General features: G+C 41.4%; 1 protein-coding gene and 1 long non-coding RNA gene across 7 annotated transcripts; one reads left to right on the top strand and one right to left on the bottom strand.

The window, feature by feature from the left end:
- The first annotated feature begins 33 nt into the window (after nucleotides 1-33).
- Nucleotides 34-27,456, top strand: LOC116917348 (myocyte-specific enhancer factor 2). 4 transcript variants are annotated; one of them, XM_032922790.2, is made up of 9 exons: nucleotides 34-224; nucleotides 18,824-19,469; nucleotides 21,026-21,229; nucleotides 22,141-22,314; nucleotides 22,381-22,756; nucleotides 22,877-23,165; nucleotides 23,276-23,408; nucleotides 23,583-23,709; nucleotides 23,893-27,456. In XM_032922790.2, the coding sequence occupies exons 2-9, from the start codon at nucleotides 19,416-19,418 to the stop codon at nucleotides 23,988-23,990; spliced, it is 1,455 nt and encodes a 484-aa protein (XP_032778681.1). In that variant the 5' UTR covers nucleotides 34-224; nucleotides 18,824-19,415; the 3' UTR covers nucleotides 23,991-27,456. The 4 variants fall into 4 exon arrangements, with proteins under 4 accessions (XP_032778681.1, XP_032778677.1, XP_032778678.1 ...); XM_032922786.2 differs by lacking the exon at nucleotides 21,026-21,229 and adding an exon at nucleotides 21,656-21,859 and having other exon boundaries at nucleotides 36-224; XM_032922787.2 differs by lacking the exons at nucleotides 34-224; nucleotides 21,026-21,229 and adding exons at nucleotides 17,573-17,853; nucleotides 21,656-21,859.
- Nucleotides 10,843-17,396, bottom strand: LOC116917359. Of its 3 annotated transcripts, none has more exons than XR_004391107.2 (4): nucleotides 17,115-17,396; nucleotides 14,554-15,065; nucleotides 12,611-13,813; nucleotides 10,843-11,203 (listed from the first exon to the last, which is right to left on the bottom strand). It is a non-coding gene; the product is annotated as an uncharacterized LOC116917359 (long non-coding RNA). The 3 variants fall into 3 exon arrangements; XR_006643485.1 differs by lacking the exon at nucleotides 17,115-17,396 and having other exon boundaries at nucleotides 14,554-14,622; nucleotides 14,711-15,339; XR_006643484.1 differs by lacking the exon at nucleotides 17,115-17,396 and having other exon boundaries at nucleotides 14,554-15,339.
- Nucleotides 27,457-27,555: the final 99 nt, after the last annotated feature.

Raw genomic sequence — 27,555 nt, 5'->3', positions numbered from 1 at the left:
CCACCGCGGCACCCAGATAGTGGTCCGTAATGGACGTCTCTGGCACTTGTTGTAGAGGGATCTGAGAAGAGGGTTGTGCGTGCACATTTCTCCAGTGTCCATTCGGGGCTGTGGTTAATCGTACGAAACAACGTACACACACAGTGCTGTTTACTTTTGTTTGTTTTTTTGTTACCCCCAACACTTTGGAGTGCGTGTTGTGTCACAGTCGTCTGTCGAATAAGGTAAGTGTTTTTTACTTTTCGTTCATTCACGAAGTCGAATTGTATATTTGCACGAGAGTATCGAGGTGTAACGTGAAAGAGAATCACAAGTTGGTCCGTTGACCAGCACACACTCAGCATTTTCCCAATCTTTTGGGACGTTGATTTTTATTGAGGATGGCTAAATCTCACGCAAGTCGTTATTGTTCATCGGATAAACCAGCAGGTGTGTGTGTGCGCGTATAAAGTATTTGGTTTTCTTTTTAAAGGCTGGGAAGCACATGTTAAACTCATGAGTTTGTGTGTGTGTCTCTCTCTCTCTCAAAATGTTAACGAATCAAGGCTAGTATTGTTAATCCGGTTAGGCCACTTTTAATTTCGATCGTCTCCCAAGATGGAAAGATGATTATAAAGCCAACAAAACTAACATGTCTGGGAATCTTTTCATTTGTCTGACAAACTACAATTTCTGGTCGACCTTGACTTTGTTGTTAAGTCATTCGGGATTGTACGGCAGTTGCCGGGGTGACGAGGTACGGTACCGACAATATTGTGGAGCGTGAATCGTGTTCGCCGGACATTGTCAAGAAAGACGTGCATTGCCTGTGTGTGTGTGTGTGTGTGTGAGTGTGTGTGTTTCTTGTATTCGAAAGTCTAAAGCCCCCGGGCGAAAAGAAAAGCTCTTCTTCTTGTGTTGCAATTGCAGTTTGAACTTGCTGAAACGGGGGATCCTCACATACATACACCATTGGTAATCGATATGCTAATGACCCACCCCCCTTCCTCGAGTGGCCAGAGCCATCAGCAAAATTTTCAGGCAGAAGGCAAAAAAAAAAAATTATTCCTTACTCCTTTTTTCATTTCAATAGCAAATCAATCCAGTTGCACTTTTGATTCCTTTGGGGAATATCGTAGGAGACATGGAGCAATCGGTAATGAGTTGCCTTACAGTGCACAGGGTTGAATTATTTCGGAAAAGAAGCATTTTTTAAAAATACATTTCGCGGAAAAATGAATATGCAAAAGGTGGGGGGGTAGGTGAGTTATTCAAACGACCTTGAACTCGGTGTTATATGAACTTTCCATTTCATTTTGACACACACAAAAAAACCCACACCCTTTCTTATTCCCTCCACCCCCTCCACATTTCTTCACAAAAATAAATAAGCATCTATTATTGAATTTTTTTTTTCGGAAAAAATATGGCGGTTCTCTACCCTACGGGGTCTGTTTTTTTGCACATCCCAAAAAAAAAGTTGTTTTTAACTTTGGTCTTCCGAAAAAAGAAGGAGGTGTAAGGGCTGAGAGTAAGTAGGGGGACGGAAAGGGTTACTATTTATGCGAGTTTCTTTTTATGTATTGAAAGGGTACGGGGGGGATGATGGTTTTGTAAAAGAATTTTTCCCATCTTTTCCGTTCAATTGAACCCCCCACTTTTTTTTTTAGTTGGCCCAGTACCCCTCTTTCACATCTCCTCAACAATGCGCACACCTACAATTTATAATATGGCAAGGAAATAAACCTGTAAGGAATATCCACGGAACTGATAAACATCTTTTTTTTCGAGTAAAAATAAAATTTGGATCCCCGTTTAATTTTGTAAAGGATTATAGTGTTACGGTTGAACAATTTGAACCTATTGTTAGAATGAGTTTTCGTCTAATTTTATTTTATTTTTTCAAACCGAAAGAGAGAACTGTGTCTCTCATCGGTGTGTACATTGGCTAGTGCACAGTAACGTACTTGTAAATAACAAATTAGTCGAAAATAAAAACAAAACTGCAAGACTCAAGTCATTGGCCACGACACACTGATGGACTCTCTGTGTTTTAGCGTCATGGCCGTCTACACTTGATAAAACGAAACGATTCAGTTGGCTGGTTTTCTTGTTCTGCCAGAGAACAAAAAAGCACACACACACACCCAAAGGGAAGAAGAAGAAGAAAAAAAGGGTCGAATTCTACGAGTTTAGCAGAGAAAAAAAGAACAAAAATGTCGCCATTTCTTCCGTTGATAACCTGAGAGAGAGTTTTTGTTTTGTTTTTTGCGCAACCATGTAACGCGTCTCTCTTGATTTCAAAAAGGGACTGAAAGAAGCCGCCCTGACTGTGTGTGTGTGTGTATGTGTTTCTCTCTATAGGAAAGAAATCGATAATTTGTGTTTGTCGATCGTTGGTGCTGCATCTTCGTCTCTGTTTCACCGCGTATCCGTGCGAGTGATTTAAAGTGCTTGGCCCAACTGTCACGTTCCTCCCAGTAACCTGTATAATGGCCAGGTACAATGGCGCCTCCCTTCTGACTTGATCGTTCTTTTTTTCCCCCTTAATAGCTGGCGCCATTTTTTTTTATCGTTTAATTTCTGTTTGAATTCAAAGAAAATTGAATTTCCCGCACGAGCCCCTCTTTCTCGTTGGTAGAATTCTACAGTCAATGGCGTGTAGAGTAGAATACCCACATGGCTATTATTATTATACCCGATGACCCTCTTTCCTTCCTCATTCTTCCCTAGCTCGATAAAACATTAAACAAATAATCGGTCGAATGAATTTCGTATTTCTCAGCCGTTATGTCGTTGCGGTTTTGTTTTTCTTTCGTCGCCGGTAGGGGAAAGAAATCAAGTGAATACCCATAAAACGTTTGTTTTCCCTCGTTTGTTGCTCACGCGCAACCTTGGTTTCCTTTGTTAGGTTATCGGGATGTGTGTGTGTGTGTGTACGTAGAGCTATGGAGTAGAGAAGAATGTCTGTAATAAGATGATTACAGACGTAATCACCTTTTATTTTTCTTTCGATATGACAAGGTGTTTTTCGATGGATGGAGGGGAGGGCTTGTCATTTAGCGGTGGACCTTTGGAATGGCACTGCAACGCACGGACAATTTCGGTTGCTGGGCAACTGTGTGTCGTTTTCAAATGTCGTTCTGCCTTTTTTCTCTTTGACTATTTGATGTTTATATTATTAATTTTTTTTTACTTCTCTGGGAATGAGGCATGTCCAGGGAATAAGCGACAAGTTCCGTAACTACTTTCGGTTTGATCGTTTTTTGTTTTGTTTGTTTTAACGACTCGATAGAAACAATACGTTAGTGTTAGTGCGTGTGTGGCCGCGTTTGTTTGCTGCTTCGGTCGTCTCTTGTGGCGTCTAATTGGCTGAAACGGTGTAGTGTGTAGATAATCTCTACAAAAAAAAAATTATTTTTTTTTTGTTTTGTTTTTCTTGTTATTTTTCAAGGGGGCGGAGGTTGTGATTCCGTGTGATTGTGAGACTTGGGTTGCACCACGTCGGGAAAAAAACCAACTTTTAGACATACTTAGTGACATTTGATTTTGATAAAAGGATCAATTCCTTATCAGAAAGGCCACCCCACCCCCTCTCCATCGTGTGCATATAAAGTCATAATCATTAAATGGGTTTAAAGATAATTTACATGGCCTGTCCAGTTTTCATTTACGGTGGGTCGCGTTAATTAATGAAACAGATTTTTGGTTCTCACGTTTTTGTTTTGTTTTTTTTTCTCCGACATTTTATGAAACACGTAAATGTTTTTGTCTACCGGTGGAAATATTTGGTTTTTGCTGTTCCCAACGTTACTTGACATTGTTCTAACGAATGAGTGATGGCTTCAGCTCGCAAATGAAGTAAAAACAAAACAAAAAAACCTGAACCAGCTAGCCCTGGTTTTCTAATATTTTTTTCACCCTCGAAAACCAAACCAAAGAGAATTCTCTTTTTTTTGTTTTTAAGTTGTTTTGATGCCCTCATTAGTCGATTGTTGCCATACTACTAGACGAGTATTACTTTGGCTCATTAAAACTGATCAGAATAGAAACAAAAGAGAAACAAGGTGGGTGCTGGGGGGAAAAGAAAAACGAATCTAACCAGTTTTATCTTTTTCTTTCCTCTATTGCTGTTTAGTGAAAAAAAAACCGAAAAGCTTTTCGGAATGCAATAGTGGCCACAGTGAGTTCTTTTCTCTCTCTCTCTCTCTTTCACTGTATTCGGATAGATAATGGTCGGGGGGGCACACATCTACTTTTTTTTTCTCTCTTTCCTTCTATTATAAAATTCCATGTCGGAGAGAGAGAGAGAGATGCGAAGAGAGAGAGAGAGAGAGAAAAAGAGAGAGAGGTTATTCGCTTGATTGCAATCGAGATAAGTCTAGATGTGTGGCTGGTTGAGATCCAGAGAGGGAAAAAGGAAAAAAAAAAAAAAAAAAAGGTCTTGTCTCTTTTTAAGGGCCTTTGCCATTCTTTACTTGGTCGATTTATACCTTTAGTTTGTCCGACCCTTGTCAGGTTATTTGGAAACGTACACAATGTAAAATAAAAAGGGGAAAAGAAAAATGCCATTTGCCACAGCTTTTTCTTTTTTTTTTTTTTATATAAAAAAAGATAATGCATGTGAGGTACTAGATGAGTACAGGTTTTTTTTTTCTCTTCTTCTAGCCACGTGAAATAGATTGTGTATTCTATTTTTTGTTTGGCGAAAATGCGTTAATTTTTTTTTTTTGTCTCACGATCTACACAATGTCCGCAACACGAAACTTGTCAATCAGGTTCGTGTGTCTAGAAAGAAAAGAAAAAGGAAAAAAAGTCCAGCAGCTGTGTTACGTCGTTTTTGCCCACAGGCAACAGGAGGAAGCCTCTCTCTCTGTGTTGTTGTTTAGCCCGTCAGAAGAGGGAGAGAGTGAGAGCTAAGTAGCTGACTGAGGAGTTCTTTTTTCACTAATTTTGTGTTTCAATTTATTTTATTATTATTATATTTTTTTTTCTCTTCGGGTTTTTTACTCGCGCCCTCTTGGTCCGCTACTGATTATCAAAGAACAACAACACGCACCAACTAGGTTCTCCGCTTTCGGTCCCGACGAACGGTCGAAGGGACGTTGAACTGTGTCGGCAGCCAACACAGCAAGAAAGTTAAAGGCAGCATAAATGCAGCAGGTTTTCTTCTTCTTCTTCTTCGTTTTCTTCTTCTTCGTCAGAGATGGATAGATATTTGTTTTTATGACATCTCTCTTCTGTATCTTTCTAAATGTCGTAACAATAAATCGCTCAGTCGCTAGTGCGTCGAGTACGGGCGCTAGTAAACTGTGGGAAGAAAGAAGAAATCTTTGATTTTTTTTAATTCGACGTACAAATGTTCGTGAAAACGCAAGGTCAAAACCGCGTGAAACCGGCGGGAAAGAAAACAGTAAGGAGAGAGAGAGAGAGAGAGAGAGCTGTCCAGGCGTATCGGTGCGAGACTACCGCCACCGTTGCGAAGGGCGAATGACGTCATACGTGGGTTGATCGTTCAGATCATACCATCCCTCCCCAACAGTTTGCCAAGGTTTTTTTTTTTTTTCCTTTTTTCTTATTTCTTTGTTAAGGGCTTCCTTTTTCTCTTTTATTCGATGCTGACGTCGATCTGATGGCCACGATCTTTACTAGTCTCCTTCTCTCAGAGAAGGCCATGAAGATGAAGATGGAAGAGGTGGTCGGCAACGTACGGTCGATTTGCATATTTCCTTTGACGTTGGCAATTTGAACCAGCCAAAACTAAGTTGGACAGGGGAAGAAAAAGAAAAAAAAAAAGAATTGAGCTGGCGAAATTGTGCGCGTGAAATCAGTATGTTTAAGAGTTTCGCCATCTAACGGTCGCCTAGAGGACTATTTAAAAATTGTTTACTAGATGGCGTTTGAATCGCTTTCGAAATGATTCGCCTATGCCTCGTAAAATATGGCTGTGATAAGGGGGGGCTAAGGTTAATAAAACAACAGAAACAAAAACCAATAAGAGCGTGTTATCCAGATGGTTATCTATGCAGTGACGTAGTAATATCAGTTCAAACTGGGAAAACGAAATACAAAACGCTGCTACTGCCAATGGAATCACGATCGGTGGGGGGGGGGGGCTGTTGTCGACATCCTTATCTTGTTCGGTCCTTGTCAATTTTTAGGCTCGTATTTTCGCCTTTTTCTTTTTTGTTATTTGCTTGGCCTGTCTATCGGGTCACGTGTTTGTACGTGCCAATGTATCTGCGAGGATTGTGTCGGCCAGTCACGCTCCATTTCCATCTGCTGGCCTTTGACTTTAGTTGAACTTGATGGTAAAACTAAGCCAGAAAAAAAAAGAAAAGAAAAGGGGCCGTGAACTTTGTGTCATCCAGCAAATGGGGAAAAAAAAATAAAGAAATCTTTTTGCTGATGTGCCCCTTCTTGTACTATCTTGTTTTTAAATGATCTGCACAAAAAATAGAAGAAAGAGGCCCTCTATGATCTAAACAAATCTTCCCTCTCTTACGTGTTATCTCGTATGACGTTATGCATTCCCACAAAGTTTTTGATGACGAAATCGGGGGCAGTTGAAGTGGCAAGTCATCTAAGGTTTACATTCGGAATTCAATTCTGAATCGTGACTGTTCTAAAAGAATGAGCCAATTGTCTGCTGGACTTTTTTGTTGGTTGTTTTCTGTCTGTGTGCCTTGAATAATACTGTTTAGCATACAGTCTTGATTTATCCTGTTGTCGAGCTGAATCGAGTGGTACAAGTAGTGAAAGGCAAGGGCAGGCGGTCTTATTAGACAAACGTTTGCCTCTAGATATACAGGAATGAAGCCGTTGTCAAGGCAACCGTAAGGTCTTTTCTCTTTCTCTTTTTTTTTGTAAACGCAATGATTTACTCGACTGGTTTCCATCAGTCTATTAATGTGTTTCTTTTGTTGTGTGATTTGTGACCAATCAAGACGGCCAAAAGAAAAAAAAATGCGTGAATTAGCAAAGCTGGTTTTCCACCTTTGCGGCGGCAGGTTGTTTGGGGTGGCTGCCGTCATGTTGATACGGTGACGACATTTTCTTTTCTCGCGCTAATCAAACGGATCCGTGAATAAATGAAGCCCCCCCCTTCCCCCTCCCTCTCTTAGTCAGACGAAATCATCTTGATTGCATTTTTCCAACTCGCTTTACGCACTCGCTCCGCCATTGTTTTCGTTTTTAAAAGTTCCTAAATTTGAAATGCAACTGGAAAGATGACGTTGTCGCTTGTCAATCACCTGGTGAACCGGTTGAAATGGCACTGTTCTTTTTTTCCCCCTTTTTTGATCAAATGAGTTCAATGAAGTCAGGCAAAGAAAGGAAATAATGTGCTTGGAACAGTAAACGGGAATAAAGGAACGTGTCAAAGGCACCAAAAAAATCAGTAAAAGAAAGAAAGAGAGAGAAAAAAAAAACAAAATCACGAGTATTGATTCCCACCGTGCCATCCCTTCTCTCTTTATGTCATTGAAGTGAAAGTGACAGAGATCATAACCAGATTTATATTGCCTTTATGTATTTATATATAGACTCTTATCTCCCTATCCTTGGAAACAGCGACCGGGAATTGATCGGTTGCTCTCGCGTTTATTTTTTATTTTTTTTTGGGGGGGTGGGGGGGGGGTTGACGTCATCCCACTCCCAACCTCCATCTTTCCCTGTTCGGGAATGTATCAATTGATGAACTCTGGGAAATCGTTATACACTTTACTTTGGTTCGGTAACGTTGTCAAGTGTACGTTCGCAACGTGTGTTCACATTTTCATTTTTTATTTTTTAAATAATTTTCTGGTTAGTTTTCGAACACCACGAGTGCTGCATGATGGGAAACATGTGTTATTCTCTCCCCCTTCTTGTTCTTCTCTTTATCCCGTTTTTTTTGTGTGTGCGTAATAGCAAAAACAACAACATCCGTCGTTATCCGGCCGTCCTCCTCCCCCAAAAAAAAAGGCTTAAGTTTTTGTGTTTTCACTTGTAGCAAACACGGCCGAGAACAAGAAGCTTCTTCTTTTTGTACTCGGCCGCCGCGTTTAAACTATCGTGTCTGTGTTTGTTACTTTGACCGTGAGGTTAAAAAAGATGGTTGCCGGTGGATGGCGAGGGGTGGATCTGTTAGGTTATCACCGTAACGAGCCAAGTGCTCTCTCAATAGACATTCCACTCTCGTTCGGCCATTAAGCGCTCGGCGCACACGCCACACACCGCCAGTAAAGCCAGACAGCCGTTTGTTCCTATCGTTCAGATAATACCCATCAATGCAATCGAAAAGAAGCTACGTGTTTTTGTTTTTTTTTTTTCTTTTTTCTTCCATTCCGCACAGTTTAGACGTACACACATACCAGTCGCAAGGGGATAGAAGGTAGGCTGACGAAGATGTTCCAGTCTCTCCTCCCGCAGAGAGAGAGAGAGAGAGAGAGTTTCTTTTTCACTTGGAAAAGGGAAGGGAATCGGAAAAGAGGGGGACGAGGGGATGGAAGAGGAGGAAACTGTTGGTCCATATGGTCTTCACGAAGCGAGACCTCGGGTCTCACATCCCTCACATCCGGTTCCACGGGCGGAGGAGGGAAGAAAAAAATCCTGCGCGTTTGGAACATTAAACATTTTTTTTTCCTTTTTTTTTTTTTTTTTCTCTCAGGATACCCCTGACTAACTAACTAACTAACTTACTAGACTGTAATACTCCCTTTGCAAGGAGGAGGGGAAAAAAAAAGGGGAGTTGTCTTCTTTCGGGGGGGAAGAGGAGAAGCAACAACTGAAGGGGTCCCGTGTCGTGTTTGTGTTTTCTCAGGAGGAAATGGCGTCTGCTAGCGCGACGTTGAGAAAAGGATTTCCCTCCTTCCCACAACGTGCACAATCTCATTTTCATCGGTTCATTCCACTCTCCCCCCCCCCTTTTTTTTTCCCCCGGCTCATTGAATTCTTAAAAAAAAAAAAAAAAAAAATATTTTATGATTTTGATTTTAATTGAATTTGACGATATCATTATCTGAACGCGGTGTCGTGTCCGGGATAAACCGCCGTGACGTCATTTCACATATACCGAACTTCTCATTTTTCAAAAAAAAAACTCATCATGGAAATAACCCTTGGTATTTGCGGCTTTCACTCCGCACTTGACTCTCTATGACGCATTTATATAGTGCGGAGTCGTACGACATGATGCGTGTGTATATGTATGTCGCCTTTTTTTTTGGGGGGGGGGGAGGGGAAGCGTTCGATCAGCGTCCAAGGTGACACGTAGATGCAAAAAAGACAGCGCACGAATGACAGCCTTGTTTTTGATGATGCCATATTAAAAAAAGATGGCGAGGTAAGAAGATGAGAGTTCGCGGCGCACTTAAGTAGTGAGCTTACGTTGAATATTAGACACGCCCACCTTTCGTACACTTTCCCTGTGTCGTCTTGGCGAGGGCATTTCATCAACACGCACAAGTTTCCTCTACTCGCGTTTCATTAAACAAAACAAAAAAAAAAACATGCAGAGTGGGGTAAAAAAAAAAAATGGACCCGTGGGTTGAAATGCGGGAGTCTTAACGTCCGTGTTATATAGACTGTCGTTAAAATGGAACAGGAGGAGGAGAAGAGGTCCAAGTTGGGGGGAGCAGTTGACTGATTTAGCGTCGTCATGGAGAGATGGACTTCCCAATTACTCATGGCCTGGCTACTAGACCGCTTTTTACTCTATCGAGAATCTTAAATTTTTTATTTTATTTTTTATCCACACCGTTTTTTTTTTATTAAGTTGTGTACGTGCTAGTCTCACGCCCACCCAAATCCCTAACAAGTCATTTCTGTTTTGCGTTCGTCGTGTACGCGAAACGCGTGAATGTTTCAAAGACGAACAGTTTCAATCCATTCAAGCTGATACAAGTGTTAGAGCGAAATGACAATCAGCCCCTTCCAGCCATTGCGTAAGAGCTTTCCTATGCATTGCATCAAGGGGTAGGATTTAAAACAACAACAAAAAAAATGCAAAAGGGGAAAGTGCAGAGTGCAAATGAGGAAGAATTCCAGGAGTTGGGGGCAAATTGATCAAAGTGGCATCGCATCCCTTTTTCCATTTAGGCCGCGCATAAAATGTGTTACATCGACTAAGAGAAACGGAATGAAATTGTTCGGATATCGAGGCTCAGAGTGCCTCCACCCGCTGCCGAAAATCCACACGGTGAACGTTAAAGCACGTCACCGGTGATGTCTGCGTCTTCTTCCTATTTTCGTTTTGTTTTGCTTGTGTATAATGAACGAGACAGTTGCGCATATACGGAGAAGACACGCGCTTCCATTCCGATCAATCGAGTCGATAACACACACACACACTCCGTCCCTTGTATTGGAGTCTACGCACGCGGGGTAGGGCGCCGTAACGGTGCAACATAATGCGCACCGCTGTCCTTGAAAACTTGATGAGAAGGGATTGACGTAGGTTTTCGATCAAACATTGAATAAGGAGTTGTTCTCTTTCTCTTTTTAAACGGCAGAATGCACGTTGAACATAGAAAAAGAAAAGAAAAAAAAGGTGCCAATCGATGGCCTCTCTTGTCTGATGCGAAGTTGACGTTTGCGCGTTGCCACAAGACTCTCACCTCTCTTCGTTACGTTCGGCAAACAACACATTGTTCTCGTGTGTGGCCTTGTTGCCTTTCTTTCTTTCTTTCTTTTTCTCCTCCTCCTAGATCTGATTATATCCGGAACGCGGCACTGATGTCTGACCTGCCCGTTTGGAAATTCACATCTTTCCGTCCCATCATCAGTGAACTTGATTAATAAAATCGAGTCAAACTTAAAGAATTGTTGAGTATTTTTCTCCTTTTCTTTTCTGGTGTGAGTCTTTTAAAACTGCAGGAAGCATATGCGTGTGTTGTTGTATTTACACGAACAAAAATATAAAAAAAAGGCCGAGAGTGAGTGCGTTGCTAGTAAGTAAGTCAAAAAAAAACTTATCGATGAACATACTGCTGGCGTTTTTGTTTTGTTTTCTGTTCTTCGCCGACTGGAAATCGGACGGAGGGAAGAAATAAGAGAAAAATCGCTTTGCTTGTTCGTCAATTGACGCCCCGACTCGCTCTTTTTCAAGTCCATCTGCTTGCCAGCGTATGTATACAGAGCAGCAGTTCTTCTTTAAGGTTCCCCCTTTTCTTTAGACCACGTGCTCCTAGACGCACATCTTTCGTCACGGACGCGTGCCAACTGTTCCCCTGCGCCATAGAGACTGAAAAAAAAAAAATTACCATTTTACCTCTTTTGTGTGCCATTTAACAAACAAAAACAAAGGGTGTTGCTTTGATTGGGATGTTTCACGTATTCGCAAGTAGAGGATGAATCATTTCGAATGTGGCCAAACTGGTCGGGCGCTAAGAAGACGACGTCTGATCTAACGGGATTTTTTCACGCACCGTTTCTTTTTTTTGTTTTGTTCTTCTATCGGTAGCCTAAATGTTGTAAAAGAAACGTGTATGCGTTAACTTGTTTGACGGGCTCTTTGGGATATAGACGATGGGTTATCATTTTTTCCTTTTTTTCCATTTCAAGTCATTACCAGTATTCAATAGGATACGTAATGATGCGGACTGATTTCACGTCCAACGCGCTGGCAGACACACACACCTTCCATTTTGGTGTTTTTCTTTCATCTTCTCACGCTCCCATTGTTGTTTTAACAAAAGAGAAGGAGAAATTTAATGTTTTTTTTGTTTTTTTTCATTCGTGTCTATCATTTTGATTCCTGCCCCGACCACGAATTTTCCCGATAATTAAGAGATCGAGTCTTTCAGTTGATTAGTCAACAGTCATCCGTAGAGTATATTGAATGTGTTTTGGCTACGTCTCTGTCTTCAATCCCCCCTTCTCGCCGCAGTTCTATTTTTAACCTTCGTCTTCAAAAAAAAAAAAAAATCCTTTTACCAGTAAGCCGAAACAAAAATTCAATTCAACAAAACGACATCCTACTTTTATTAAGATTCCATTTTTTGTTTTGTTTTTTTGTTTTATTCGCATCAACGTGTTGTGCTTTTCACAGAAAAGATTTACGTAAATCATTTTCCTTTTAGGATGACAAAAGTTTAGTCAGAAGAAACAAAAAAAAAAAACACAAATCGGGATTTCTCTGTTAATTGGGTTGGTCTCGGTTGCTGTACGCCCGTTCCTTTTTTCTTGACTGGCTTCGTCTCGGTTGAGTTAAGAAAAGGAAAAAAAAAAAAAATATTTTAAACAAGCGAAACGGCGGATCCTTGAAACGATCCTTTCGCCCCCATTTTTCTTCGTCGTCTGTTCGGTTTGTTAGTTGTTTATTTTTTTAAATATTTTTTAAATGTTTACCAAGACGGTTGCACATCCCGAGGATGTGTGCAACGGTAACTATGGATTGTAATCTCGTTTGATTTTTTTCTTCTTGTTCTTTCTTCGTTGCTTGTTCGGTCGTCGTCATTGAGTAATCGAGTCGGCAGGCGGGGGAATAAAAATGACAACCTTTTGACGTGCTTCCCTTTTTCCTTATCGTATAGAGCTCCTTGAAAATGTCAATTACATATTTCTTTTTTGAGGGAGAGGGGGGGTAGGGTGGGTTGTTTGCCTATTTTGTTTCACGTCGGGGCGACATCACCACGACTCCCGCACTCACCTGCAAATTGAGAAGCTCAGCTGCTGCCGCTGCTTCTTTTAATTTTTTATTTCGCTGCCTTTTCGTAGGTTTGGGTCACACGCACTTTGAAAAGGTTAGGAAAGAGGGAAACGCGACAGCCAAAAGGAGAAGGGGAGTGATATGTTGCCTGTTGCTCGGCGCTGTGTGAGTGGAACAAGGGGGAGAAGAAGACGCCCCACGACGCCAAGGCATCGCTTCCATATTTGGACAGGCAGCGCGCCCGCGTCTTGGCATCACACCACGTACGCACTAGTAGTACAACGTCTAGCAGTCAGGGGGGAGGAAGGATTTTTTTTTTTTTTTTTTTAAATCCCCCGCAAACCTTGGAGAGGAGGATCGGTGCGGTGGCGAACGAACCCGGGACAGGCTCTCTCTCTCTCAGCTGGGGAGGGTTTGTGGAAATGACGACGTCCACCTCCCCCATTGCCCCGGCTGCTGGCTGTTTGACACCGGGTACCCTGCCCCCTCCCCAAAAAAACAAAACAAAACAAAGTCTCTTCTTCTAGAAGATGTGTTCGGGGGAGGTGGAGAAGAAAGAAGAAGCGCGTAGGTTAAAGGCAAAATATGACGCCAGCCCGTTGGCTGCGATGCTTGTGATGCCCTCCACTGGCGCCCTATTTTGTTTTTGTTTTTTTGTTTTAAATATTTTCATCCCTGTTGACTAATTTTCTATTGCATATGGGACCGGGGAGGGCTTACTTTCTTGGGCACGTTGCCATGGGTTACTGTTTTTTTCTTTTTCTTTTTAAATCAGTTTTTATTCAATGTGAAATGGATCCAATTTTAATTGGAGTATTCGATGTTCGTTGTTTAAATAGCGCGACCTCTTGTTGTTATCGTTGTGGGGAGTTAAACAATTTGAATGCGAGGCACCGAAAGTGAATATCTTCATTTTTTATTTCCTTTTTTTTGTTTTTGTATTTTATTTTATTTTTGTTTTTGTTTTTTTCGAAAAAAATTTGGCCCTTTGGTATGTTCCTCTCCTCCTCGCGTTCGGTTGAAACCAAACGGCCCGTGCTTCCTTGGCACTTGGTTATCTGTGAGATGAAAGAGTCCATTTAAAATTCTCGTTTCGAGAGTTCGGGAGGCAGCGCAACAGTCTAGTCACGAGGGGGGAGATGATGAAGATTCTCTTTTTTTTTTTCCCGCTTTGTTTTCTTCACTGACCCAAGTTTTTCAAACCTGGTGAACAAAAAATATAAAAAAAATAAGGGTTAAGAAAGGACGAAGTGTTGAACGTTTTGCAGTCGAGAAAGAGAAAGGGGAAAAGAAGGAGTAAATAAAACAAGAAAAAAAAAAAAAGGTTTCGAGTCTCTCCTGGAACACGCGACCGGAACATCACCACACATCGAGTTCCAGAAATAGCCTTTGAGACCGGCCAGAGCTCCTGGCCCGGGACTTTAACGTTCGTTCTCTCTCAACCCAGCCGGCAGATATTGAAGAAAATGGGCCGCCGCTTGTCCGTGTGTGTGTATTCACGCGGGACCGACGACGCCAACGTCGATGTTTCATTACAGACACCCAAATGTGCAGGAGGGGCAGGAGTGAGAAGAGCTCATTTTGGAATTTTTTTTTTTTTTTCTTTTTGGTTCAGCCGTCCCAACAACAGCGCACATCATCAGCATCGGCTTGTGTTGTGTCGCAATCATTTACGAAACCCGGAAGTTCTCTCATGACGCATCAGCCTCTTTATCTTCCATAATTCAACGTGATGTTATTTAATTAAAGCGCATAATGTTATCCTTTTAGAGTAGGAAAGATTGGGAAGCACAACGATCTTATGCAAAATAGCGACGCCTCTATTCAAATAACTCGAGAGGCTTTCATGCCGACCAGATGACGAAATTATTATTATTATTTTCCGTTTGGAGGAATTAAATTTAAAAAGCGGATCCTTTTAATTTTGTATGTGTTTTGTTTACCGGCTGCGTCGCATCTCCTTTCCATTCGTATTCCGTCCCCCCCATTTCCTTACATCCTCCTGGACTTTTCTGTAGCAAAAAAAGAAAAGAAAAGGGAGCAACAGTGCCGGGCCTTCTTGTGTTTCTTTGCTTAACGTCAAGTTGATTGGTCCTGCACCTGCTGCTCCTGCCAGAGACGGTTGAGAGGGGAGGATGTTGAGCTCCCGGCGACGACCGGACACGCTCTCGACACGACTTCCGTTTTGCCATCATTTTCCTCCTTTTTCTTGCTGTCGTCTTCGTTGTCGTTTTGCTTTTTATAAGTTGAGATGAGCATCACATCGAGCATGAAGACGGTCACTCTTTTCAAACTGTGCCGGCGCCTTCTGGTCCCAATTTATGCTAATCCGCGTGAGACGCGCAACACTTGTAACACGAGATGCGTCTAACTTGGATTGTTTCCTTCTTTTCATTTCTTGATCAAACTTGACAGAATCAAGACATTTTTCGCCAATAACTTGTTTGAGCACGATCTAAGAAACAAAAAAATTATAAAAAAAAAAAAAAAAATGATGAAAGAAAATATTAGCACAACATGTTTTACGAGGGAGGGGGGTGGGAAAAATGATTTGACAACAAGCCACAAAAAACTTGGTTCGTTAACATGGACGGCTTTTTCGATCGAGTTTGGTTGGCGGTTTGCTAGATTTTAGTTAGACGAGTGTTTGAGCACAGACATGACACCGGACACAGACGCCGAGTTTGTTGAGGGCGGGCTGAAAAAGTGAAGAAGACGGGCAAAGAAAAAAAAAAAAAATATCCTAAAACCCAAAAATAAGAAAGACGACAGAGTTTTTATTTTTTGATTTTTGCCAAAGTATTTCGGGAAAGAAGAAGTTTGCCAGAAATAAATACTTATATACACATGTACACGTTGCGTGTCTATATTCGTGTGTGTATTATTATAATAGTCTAAACAATAGTCGGGCCCGATATAGAAACGATGTAACAGGCACGATACACCTGTCTAACGTTTGCTCGCTGTTATGGTATATGATTCAATCGACTTGATAACATTCTTCAACCTGACAACTCCACACACACACACACACACACACAAAGAAATATATATATTTGTATGTGTAACGTGAACCTCAGCCATTGTGCGGACAAGACGAAGGACAACATTGCAAACTAGATGATCCCAACTTTTATTGTGTGTACGCGTATATCTATTGACATTTCGATTGTATGTATATAAAAAAAAAAAATCAAACTGCATTGGTTAAATAGAAAACAGATTTGTCTGCTAGAGAGCAAATAGGATCGCATGGTTCGATGGCCGCAACAAGTTTAAACACGTAGCGCAAAAAGAGCAGCCGGATCACGTTCGCGCAATCCCGCCTCTGTTTGTCTTACACAGTGTACCGCAAGTCCCCCTCCCCTCTCTTTTTGTGATCAACAACCCAACCGATTGGCATTGTTGTTTTTTTTTTCCTTTTTATTTTTTGCAGCTCTCCGTTTTGTAAAGATACACGAACAAGGAAGAAGTCTGATTCTTCATTACATCCTCCGAGGGGGGGTAAAGGAGAGACGGATCGACGTGGGAGACACATGAAGGTCCCCCCCATCGAGGCCAACATTGAATTTTGTTCAGACAGTTTAGCTACCGTATACAGCATCAAGTTTTTTTGTTTTTTTTTTTCCTTAAAAAAAAACCCCAACCGCGTAGTATTACAAAACGAAAGAGATTGATGACGTTGTTATCAAACCAAGCAACCGCACTGGGATCTCCCAGCCTGACTTTTGAATACCGATAGGGTTTTGTTTTGCATAGACGTGTGATTTAATTTTTACATTTTAATTTTTTTTTTTTTCCTTTTCTTATTTCAATCGATGACGGCAATCTGTTGCAAACTCGTGCTCATTTTCCAGTAGAGCAGCGCGTATCGTAATTGAATTTCGGGACGACAGATGAAAATTAAGTGTCTCCTCCACGTTTGGTCTTCGATCAAGGCCCCCCTCCCTTTTTTTCTAATAATTATTTTTTTATTCACCTGTCTTTGATTGGTTTTTAATTCAAATTTATTTATTTTTTATTTTCATTTGAAAACAAAATAAAACAATCAAACAAGATGTTGAAATTAAATAGACGTTAAGACATAGAGAGATAGACCGTCCTTGGCCATTTGTCCGTCTCTCATTCATTTGACTAGCGAGAGTTTCGTAATGTCATGTAAATTAGCGCGTAAAAGCGCGCACTCGTTCGCACGAAATAGCCGCCCCAATTACGTTGTTGGCGTCTGATTGATCTTAAAATTTCATTGCAATTGAATCGAAAGAGAAATTGCAAGTGACTAAATATATGCGCATTGTCTTTATTGTGTGTGTACAACAGCTAATTTATTAGAATCTTTTATGCTTGTTTTTTTAATTTTTTTTTTTTTTTCACTGGGTGGGGTTAAAGTAGGAGGAGGGGGTGGTGGTGATGTTGGGTACGGAACTGGTCTGGGGAAGAAAGAAAAAAAGAAAAAGAAAAAGACGCGGTATCCTCTCTGTTCGTTGACGGATACTGTACTTACGTTGCTCTGTGGCGGTGGAGGCCGAGAAAGCTCCTCCCCCTTGCGTGTCGTCAGAGGCACGAAGCGAACCAATAGCAGGTGAGCGCCGGTAGCGTCGCCCGAGTCAAAAAAAGGGGTTGGATGTGGGGGGGTTTTGTGACGGTATCGGTCCCGAATGCGTTTCGGCCTTTCGTCCCCTCCCGTTTCCCCCCCATATCCTCTCAGTATATAGAATGGCAAGAGTTTGTCCCTTTTTTTTCCCTCTTTTTTCTTCTGATTTTTGTGTGTGTGTGTGTGTGTATGTTCACCTACCCCGGCCCAAGTCCTCCTCCTTTTCCTCCCTCCTCCTCCTCCACCTCCTCTTCCTCCTCCCTGTGCTTTTTGGCTTGCTTTGGCTTGGGCCCGTGGCTTTTGGCCGTGTGTTCTTGTTTCAGGGGTCCTCAGTGCGTCGCCGGCTATTTTTAAGCCCAGTCGCCGTTGCGCCTCTATTTTGAGCCGTCTGGTGCGTCGCGTGCTCTCGGCGATTTTGCTCTCCGTTTTTTTTCCGACTCCTTTTTCCACTTCGACTCTGCTACGTCTAACACCCGCCACACACTAAACAAGAAGGAACCCCCCTAAAATTGTATACGTCTCTCTCTCTCTCTCTGTGTGTGTGTGTGTGTCTGTGTGTGTGCGTACATGTGCGCGCGTGTGTGGCTATCCACCGCGAAGAATCTGCCCACCTACCCCCCACCGCCCTCCTTCGACTCCAACTACAACGGTGCGTGTACCTACTGCTGCGGCTACCTACTGCTGAGGCTACCTACCTACCTGTGTGTGTGTGTGTTTGTGTGTGTGTGTGTGTATATATATATATATATATATGCTTCAGTGTGTATGTGTGCGTTCATTTTCGGCATTTCTAAATGCGACACGCATACACATACGGTGAAATTCCTTTTTGAAAAGAAAAAAAAGCTAGTGAGTTTGTACGAACGTGAATGGCGGTGTTGTTGTTGGGTAACCGGTCCGTGTACATGTACGACTACATATAAATATAGGGGCAACTATTTCGGGTGGTTTGCGGTTTTGCACACACACACGCACTGGCCGACGAAGACGAGCCGCTACTGCGTTACACGTTGGCGGCAATATTGGCCAATCATGTTGGGACATTGCAAGTTCAAAAGGAGGGGGGCACTGAAAGGGCGAACCTTTCTTTAAATAATTTGTTTTTTTTTCTTTTTTAAAACGACGAGAAAATAATAATAATTAAAAAAAAGGAGGGCATGAGCAAACGGAAGACAAAGTTTTTTTTTCAAGAAAATGAAGCGGCAAGAAAAGAAATAAAAGAAAACGGTTCGTAACGGAGCGCAAAATGACGTCGCGAGAGTCGATTCACACGGAAAAAAACAAAAAAAAAAAACTCACGTGCATAGACGAGAAAATTCCTGTTTTTTCTTTTTTTTTTTTTTTCGAGTTGTAGACAAGAACAAAGTGGGCGTAGAATAAGACGCTATTTACACCTGAATAAAATTGTGGTCGACTATACTAGTTAGGACGGCAAGACGTGCCAGCTTGGGACGGAAAGCGTTAACACATTGTGTTTCAAACAGTAGCAGCACCGCTGTGCTCGAGTGTTGAATATTTAAATAACCTGTATTTACATTTGTTGTTTTCTTTTTTTTTTCCAAATTCTGATTCATTTATGCATTTTTCTTGTTTTTATTTGTTTCTTTCTCCCCAAACAGTGCCAATGATTGTCGTCGGCTAAGCAGCGCAAAAAAGGGGGGACCTTTTTTTTTTTGTTTTGTTTTGACTATCGCCTCTTTTTTTGGGGGAGCAACCCACAAAAAAAAGGAGATCCAACGAGAAGCAAAAAAAAAAACAATAGCGGAAAAAAACAAACAATAAAATTACGTAGTAATTCCGACGAGACGCAAAAGCCAAGCAGCAGCAGTGGATCTTTTTATTTTATTTTTATTTTTTTGCGGTGACGACAGATTGTTGTCATTGTTCATCCTTCTTCCAGACACGTCACCACCTTGCACACCGTAATTCCTCCACTATAAAAATTAATGGACAAAAGTGGAGGGGCATCGTTGATCAATTGTAGTGAAATCATCTGGTGGAGTACGAGGGGAAGAGGATAAAAGAAAACAAACAAACAAAAAACAAAAAAATTAAAACAAGAAGAATTTCACTCTGAACGAGTGACATCACATTTTGGAAGTGTCCGAAAGACGGAGAAGAAGGGTCGGCGGAGGCGCGGGCGGCGGCGGAGCTGAGTTTGGCATCAGCGGCACCACCACCATCAACAGCAACAGCAGCAACAACAGCAACATGGGACGGAAAAAAATTCAAATTTCGCGCATCACCGACGAACGAAACCGACAGGTACGCACGCACATTTTCTTTTTGATTTTGCCAATTTTTTTTTTTTTTTGTTTTTTCCAAAGACAATTAACGATTGAATCAAGTGCTTATAAATGTTTGACGTTTGTGCGCCGAGCTGCGGGCGACGGAAGGTGTCGAAAGAGACACGACGAGCAGTTTTTTCTAAGAAAAAAAAATGGACGGGGGGGTTGTGAATTGACGTGCCGACGAAAGATTCAAGTAACAAATGAAGAGCGGAAAGTAAAGGAGAGAGAGAAAAACAAAAATGTGTTATTCTATTTGGTTGGATAAGAAACGTCTTATGGGAACGTGAAAAACTTTGGAGCGCGCGATCGGCAGCCTGAAGAGAGACACACTCCAGGTGCGCCAACTTGGAACGTCACCATAGCGACAATCGATTTGTCGCTCATTCCCGTCCCTCCCGGTGTGTGTGTGTGTGTGTGTGTGTGTGTGTGTGTACGGTCGGGGCACAATGTGTTGTTTGCTTCCGTATAATACGCAGAAAGGGCGAAAAAGATTGGAGATGGCGAAGAAAAGGGAAAAGAATTGTGACGTACGAAAGTTTCCCGAGAAATTGGCCGATTTCTTTATCGGGATTTCGGCGTTGCCATAGTAACGGGGGCCAAGGAGGACCAAGACGAAAATCTGCACAACTTTTATTAAATTGATTTGAATTTTTATTCGATTGTTGTCGGTAGGGAGGGAGTGAAGGTCAACTTCTTTTCTGATTTTCATTGGAAATCTGATACTGAAAGGGAAATTATTTCTTTTTTTTTTACCGTCCCTCCTCCTGTTGAAAGGGGGGGGGGTGGCGGTGGGAGGTAAGGTGGAGGAAGGAGAGAGGTTTATAAGGATCTGACACGGATGTTAAGATGAATTTTGGCCCGTTTATTCTGGGCCTTTTCTACTATGATCCGGATAGATTTCCGTGCTTCTCTTTAGTTTTGTTTTTGAACGTCCGTGCAACTTGAGACGTTTCCCGTAAAAGGGAAGGAATATTGTGGAGGGGGGGAGACGTAAATTTGTAAGAATACCTTGACAAAAGACCCTCGTGGGATGGCGAAAAAAGGGGAGGAGACGAGGGCTAAGATTTAGTCACGATGTAATCTTATCTTTATGCTTCGTATCTTTTCGTCCTTCTCTCTCTCTGTCTCACTCACCAGTCATTGACGTTATCGATCGCGCTACCGTTACCAAAACAGTATTTCTTTATTATTATTATTATTTATTTATTTTTATTCCATTTTTGCTCAACTTGCCTCGTGTCTCTAGTTTTCGAAGCTGCGGGGGGTGGGATCCAATTGAGCTCGACTTGTCATTCAACTAGTGCAAGCAGAAGGGATATGTTGTTTGGGTCTATAGCGAATCGGTTAGCAACCGACTAGGCCGATTAGTGGCTACTTGTATACCTGATGTAAACAGGCAGCTGCTTTTTTTTATATTTTATGATCGTCTTTTATCTTTGTTTGATTTTTGTTTCAACATTTCTTTTCCTGTATAAAAAAAAAAAAATGGGGCGAAAAATTCTAAAAAAATTGCAAATACAAAAATTGAAGGTGACGTTCAATAAGCGCAAATTTGGCGTCATGAAGAAAGCCTACGAATTGTCGGTGCTGTGCGACTGCGAGATTGCGCTGATCATCTTCAGCAGTTCCAACAGGCTCTACCAGTACGCGTCGACTGACATGGACAAGGTGTTGCTCAAGTACACCGAGTACAACGAGCCTCACGAATCGTTGACCAATAAGAATATCATCGAGGTTAGAAAACCAAAACACAATCAGCACACTGGCATGACGACGGGTTTCGATAGTGCACATGTCGTGATCTCGTTTACGCCCAAGCGTCTCCGAAAAAAAACGATTGCGCAATCGACTGCCACATGGAATCTTGACTATCTAATCTCTTTCTTTACTACTACTACTACTAATACTACTATTACTACTACGTGCTCGAGTGAACCAGTTTTCATATCGTAGGAGCCGACTTGGATTTTGCCAATTATGTTTTTGAAAATGCTAAACAGCAATTATCATAACCTTGTTCTTTTTTTCTTTGTTTGTCTGACATTGTCGTTTATTTTCTGTTTTATTTTGCATGTGTTTGCAATTTGCATCCAACCTCGGTTGCTGCCCTCCTCCTCCCCTTACTCACTACACCCGTGCGTGCGTGTGTGCCGTATGCAGGTGACATTCACCAAGCGCAAGTTCGGTCTGATGAAGAAAGCCTACGAGCTGTCGGTGCTGTGCGACTGCGAGATCGCTTTGATCATCTTCAGCAGCTCCAACAAGCTGTTCCAGTACGCCTCCACAGACATGGACAAAGTGCTGCTCAAATACACCGAATATAACGAGCCGCATGAGTCGAGAACTAACAACGACATTGTAGAGGTGTGACCATTTCTCAGTGCCTCCCTTACCTTTTATTTCTAGTTTTATTTCTTGTTCAAAAACAAAACAAAGCAAAACAAACAAACATCGTGCGTTCGTTCAGTACTAACAAAGAATAATTTCAGTCAAAAGTAGAAAGAATCTGCACGAGTGCACGGCAAAACTGTCATTTGTGGCCCGTTTGATTTTTCGATTGAACGTCGTTTGATTGATTCGTTTTTCTTTTAAAAAGTCGTAATTATTAATGATGTTGTTTTGTTCTCGCGGCTGACTCGCATCAGGCATTGAACAAGAAAGAGCACAAGAACGGCGGTTGTAGTCCCGACAGTCCCGGTGAGGATGTCGACGCCACCGATTACACTCTGACGCCTAGGACCGAGGCTAAATACAACAAAATTGACGAAGAATTTCAAATGATGATGCAACGCAATCAACACCTCAACGGCGCCCAGAGAGTAAAGCCCCAAAATAATATTTAAAAAATAAATAAATAAATAAATGAACTTTATTTTTCCGTAAAGAGTGGCGGCTATACGATGCCCGTCTCGGTGCCCGTCAATCCCGGACCTTACGGAGACCCTGGCTCCATGTTACACGCCAGCCCGCAAATGGTGGGCGGCCATTCGAGTGTCAGTCCGCGGCCGTCGTCTTCTTCAGGGATGCTGGACGTTGGTGGCAGCAACAATGGCTACGGCTCTAGCCAACCGGCCAGTTCTCCCATACCGGAGAGTCCTACACCGCCGCCACCTCAGTCGGCGCTCAGGAGTTCCAGCTCGATGGCCAACCGGTCCCTCTCGCCGCAACAACAGCAACACCTTGCTGGCTCTCAGCGACATAATTTGAGGCTAGCCATACCTGGCAATCAAGCCGGACTTGCCATATCTAGCCACGATAGAGGTAATGATACTCTTCATCATTCATACCGTACGTGCATTTTTGATCAGTGAGTTATTAGCGGTGGACGAAAATAGAAAAAGCAAAGATGGATTTGAATATTTTTGATTGCAATGTTGTCAGGTGGAGGAGGCGGTGGAGGGAACAGCAGTTTGAACACGCCCGTCGTTCCACTGCAGACTGCTGGTTTGTCTGGATTGTATCAATCCAGTTATTCTGGTCACGGTGGTGTAGGAGCTCAAGGTCAACCTGATTTCAATTTACCTTCCGACATGGTACTCACCTCTTTGCACGCCGTTCACTCCGGATGGGGTGCCGCTCCGCCGACAGGCTCCGGCAATAGTAACTCCTCCTCTTCTTCCGGCGGTATAGTTCACCATACCGGCCACCTGTCCAACAATCTTCATTTAGGGTAACGTCAATATCTCCATTGATTTTTTGGTTTTTTATCAGGCCCGATTAACTGACTGTTGTTGTTTGCATTTTTCTATGGTTCCCCCTCCCCCTCCCCCTCTCCATTAGGTCCTTGTCCCATTTGGCAGTGCCCAATACGGGCTCTCAGCGCCCGCCCAGCGCGCCTCTGTCACCGTCACCGGTGGCGCTCAAAATCAAAAGTGAGCCTATATCCCCGCCTCGGGAAGCCATGATCCTTCAGGTAATTACATCGTTTTGTGAAGAAAAAAAAAAAAAAATTCAATGGATTATTTATTATTATTTTTTTAAATTTTTTTCCGTCCTCATTCTTCTATGGGGAAATGAGTTGTCCTTTACAGTAATCCTTTTCTTCCAGAAAGAATCACTTCAATCCATTTTTGTTTTTCGCTTAAAGGGAGGAGGTATGGGCAGTGGATTGGGACCTTCAATGGCGCCACTGCCAACCGGTATGAGTCTAATGCAGCGTCCTTCATCGTCATCGGATCATCATTTGTCACCGTCTGGTCACCTCACCCCAACAGGTATGTAAGGCAAACGTGTATTCTAATCAGAAAAAAAAAAAAAAACAAACAAAAGAAATTTAATAGTTTTCCAACTTTGTCGGAAAAGGGCATGAAAATTCAAGTTTGACATTATGTAATGATGAAATGTGAAATAATTTATTCATTTTTTTTGTTTTTGTTTCTGTTTTTTTCCTCAAATAGGGTCATCGCCAGATCCAGGTCATCATAGCCATTCAGAGTACGATTCGATGCCGTTACACAAAAGACCTCGAATCGCTGAAGGCTGGGGAGCATCTTAAACAGATTGACTCCAAAGAAAAGAAAAGAAAAAAAACAGACAAAACAAAACAAAACAAACGCGAGAAAACAAACATCGCCCAGCAAACCCAACAACCAAACTCAACATCCAGTACCCATGGATCGGGGAAATCATTTTGTTTGCAAACTCTTTTCCCTCTCTCTCTCTCGCTCGCTCGCTCGCAGACTCTCTTTGTTGTGCATCTCCCTCGGACGGAAACACAAACACACACACACACACACATGCACACATATAAGTCAGGAAACAATTCTTTTTCGATAATATTATTATTATTATTATTATATATATATTTTTTTTCATCTTCCTTTAGATGGGCAAATGGAGCGGGGTGGGGGTGGGGTCAGTAAAAACAATTACAGCATTTCTCAGTGAAACACAACTTTAAAAACCCGATTTCTGTGGGTCTTGCTCCAGCCATCGCTGTGCACATTGGTCATGAAAGAAACTTTTGCACATTTTGGATTTGCTTTTGAATCAATGTTTCGATGGCGCCAAAGATCCTCAAAAGTTTGAAAAGACGCAACAGTTATCCACACACCCTCCCCCCTTCTAATCCTGTACCTAAATTTTCGGACAAGTGATCAGTGATAGTGCCTGAAAGACTGCGAAAAGATTGCGAGAGAAGACAAACAAAGAAAAAAAGTGACAAATTAAGAGTATATGTAGAACTAGAAGATTATGTCATAAGAAAAATGGGACACTGCACAAGCGGATATGAGACACATTTTTGCTCCCCCTTCCCCCTTCAAAAGCAAAAAGAAAACTTGTAGGAAATCTGTGTAATTATTATTTTTTTTTTCTAACTCTTTCATATTTCCCTCTCTCACTGGGATGGCATTTCTTAATTGGCAGCACAAAAGAGGAAAAAAACAAAAATGGTTGTGAGAAAGAAAAAAAAAAAAAAAAAAAAAACGTTGATTAAAGACAAGTGAAGAAGAGACCAAAAAGAAATTGGAAAGAGATTTTTTTCTTTTATTTTTTTTCTTTTTCAAATGCGTGGGAAACAATTTGACTTTGCTAACAGACAATTCACGCCAATTGTTCTTGCCTCTCGGCAAATGGCATTTGATTGTTGTACTCATTGGAAAGAGCTATTTTAGTTATCAGAAGTGCCTCCACACATTTGCTATTTGTTGTAACGCTATCATTATGACCCTATCTTTTTTTTTTCTCGTTATTTATTTATTATTTTTTCATCATTAATTTGATTTTAATTTTTTTTGTTGTGGGCCATTTTCTTTTTCTATCAAAAGAGAAGCCACAAAACGGGCCGACAATTTTTTTTTCTTTTCTTTATTATTATTGTTCAATCGAAAAAATGAGGCAGGTCTCTTTCTTTTTGTCTGTGGCGGTTTTATTTGTGAAACTGGTCAAATATTATTGGCCCAGGGCCGCGCTGTGTTAGAAATCAATATGTGTGCGTATTTTTTTTTTTATTATGATATGTATATATATATATACATTTTTTTCTGTCAAAGACAAAAAGTTCAATCCTGCTGCGTGCTTTATGTTTCTCTTTCGTTCTTATCGAGAGAAACATATTTTTAAAAATGTCGATTATGAATGATTGAACAAGCGAAATACCCCAAGAGTAGTTTCTTTCTTTCTTTGTTTTCATGGGGCATTGGCGTTTCGAAAATTGTTTCATAAATCAAACACAAACTATGGCCAAAACAGAAATTTCATTTTAGATAAAAAAAAAAATGCATCCGTCATCTGCGATCGGTTCAATTTTTTTGCCATCGGTAATGATAACGTGCACCGATTGAGGAGCGTCTCTTCCCAGTTCAAACCAAAACTTTTTTCTTTCCCACTTTTTCTTCAATTCATTTTTAAAAAAACATTTTTGGCAATGACTGACTTGTTTTGTGTCTTTAATTATTACAAAAGTGATGTGAGATACTTTGATTGATGCCCAGTACCTTATTGCCGAGAGGAGAACGCAACTCGAGAACGAGAGTGAGAGAGAGTGAGAGAGAGTATTCGCAGTTGGGTGTGGTCCTATTTTTGCTAAATATTTTCGTACTTTTTTTTTTTTCTTTCCTCGTCACCCGATTGTCGCGTTAAAGGACAGTGGTGATTACAATGCTCAAAAATTCAAAAAAAAAACACAAAAAAAAGGAAATTCAGACATGAAAAAAAGCGCGGCTTCGTCGATCCCGTTTCTGAAATTTCAACAGAATATGGGGGAGGGTGTGTGTGTGCGTGCGTGCTCTAGTTATAATTATTTCAAGCCGAGTTCTATCAACTTGCGCTTAGCGTGTGCCTGTTTTTCTTCGTCCTGTTCCCTATCCATTTGTTTTCTCTTGTAATTGTGCGGGTGCTTGAGATCTTTCTTCACCGATGACAACGTTGCCAACGCCAATGTGAATTCACCAACCAAAACAGTTTATTTTTTTGCTGATGACTTGATCATATCTTTCAGTTCGTCTTGAAAAACATCTGTTGCCTCAAAAGAAGTCCACTCCCACTACCCCCCGCCCTCCCCCACTCCACATTGATATCAAATGTGCGTGCCGTTTCTACTCTCTCACCGTCCTTCTCCCTTTCAAATTTCCCGCCCATACGCAAAATATATATGAATATGGAATATATATTTACGCACACACACCTCCCCGTGTATAAAATTTAAAAAATCGTAACAAAAAATGGCCTTTCATTTCTCGATAAAGAAAACAAAATTTTTCTCCGCCTATGAAATCCCTCCCCTCCATCCTTAGATATACATTTATATATATATATTGTATCATTGTGTTTTCTTTTTCTACTAACTCCCTCTTCTTTTCCTTCTGTCAATAATTTTGCCAAAAAAAACAAAAAAAAAAAATGCGAAATTACGACAACAATCATCAAGTGTGGTAATCGTCATTACAAAGCAAAACGAGAGGGAGTAAAAAAAAAAGAAAACAAAAAAAAAAATGAATTTCTTTTGTTCATTTGTAATTTCAACCAAATGAGAAAATGTTGTGCTGCTCTATGTATTTTTTTTTTTTTTTTGTTCGTTTGTTTGTTCTTTTTAGTACGAGTTTTGAATTTTCGAAGTTGAGTCGCGTCGTGTTCTGTTATTATTATATCATCATCGGTAGTGCTGTGTTGTTGTGTTCATTTACATCTTACGACCAATAGTTGGATTTTTTGCCCCTTATCCCTTTTCTATTTTTTTTTTTTTTTTTGCCCCCTCCTGAAAATGGATTTGCTATTGTAGTACGAGTGTGTGCGAGTAACTGGTTTTAATTTTGTTTGTTCATTTCTTTATTGCGAGCGCCTTCGAATGTCATCAGACGCAATCAATGGCTCCCGATTATTGATCATCATGGCGAGAAACCCCACCCTCCCCACTCTGTGTGTGTGTGTGATCGTGTTCGAGTGTTTGGCCGTGTTATAAAATACATTCAAACAGATATAAATAAAACAAAAGACTTGAAAAAAAAAAATGTTGAAAGAAATCAAGTTCTCGAGTTCCTGATTTTAAAACAGGGTGGGGTGGGGGGGTTTATGTTCAACCAACTGGATGACGGATCGTGCACGTACGGAAAGATGACATT

The sequence above is a fragment of the Daphnia magna genome, linkage group LG2 (assembly GCF_020631705.1).
Source record: "Daphnia magna isolate NIES linkage group LG2, ASM2063170v1.1, whole genome shotgun sequence".
NCBI lineage: Eukaryota > Metazoa > Arthropoda > Branchiopoda > Diplostraca > Daphniidae > Daphnia > Daphnia magna.
This window is presented reverse-complemented; position numbering and strand designations above follow the sequence as displayed.

Bases quoted from the DNA above. Each gene is read 5' to 3' on its own strand.
- LOC116917348 (XM_032922790.2), top strand. From the start codon at position 19,416: ATGGGACGGAAAAAAATTCAAATTTCGCGCATCACCGACGAACGAAAC. The intron at 19,470-21,025 runs GTACGCACGCAC...CAAAAATTGAAG, and splicing joins CCGACGAACGAAACCGACAG to GTGACGTTCAATAAGCGCAA. The intron at 23,409-23,582 runs GTAATTACATCG...TTTCGCTTAAAG, and splicing joins GGGAAGCCATGATCCTTCAG to GGAGGAGGTATGGGCAGTGG.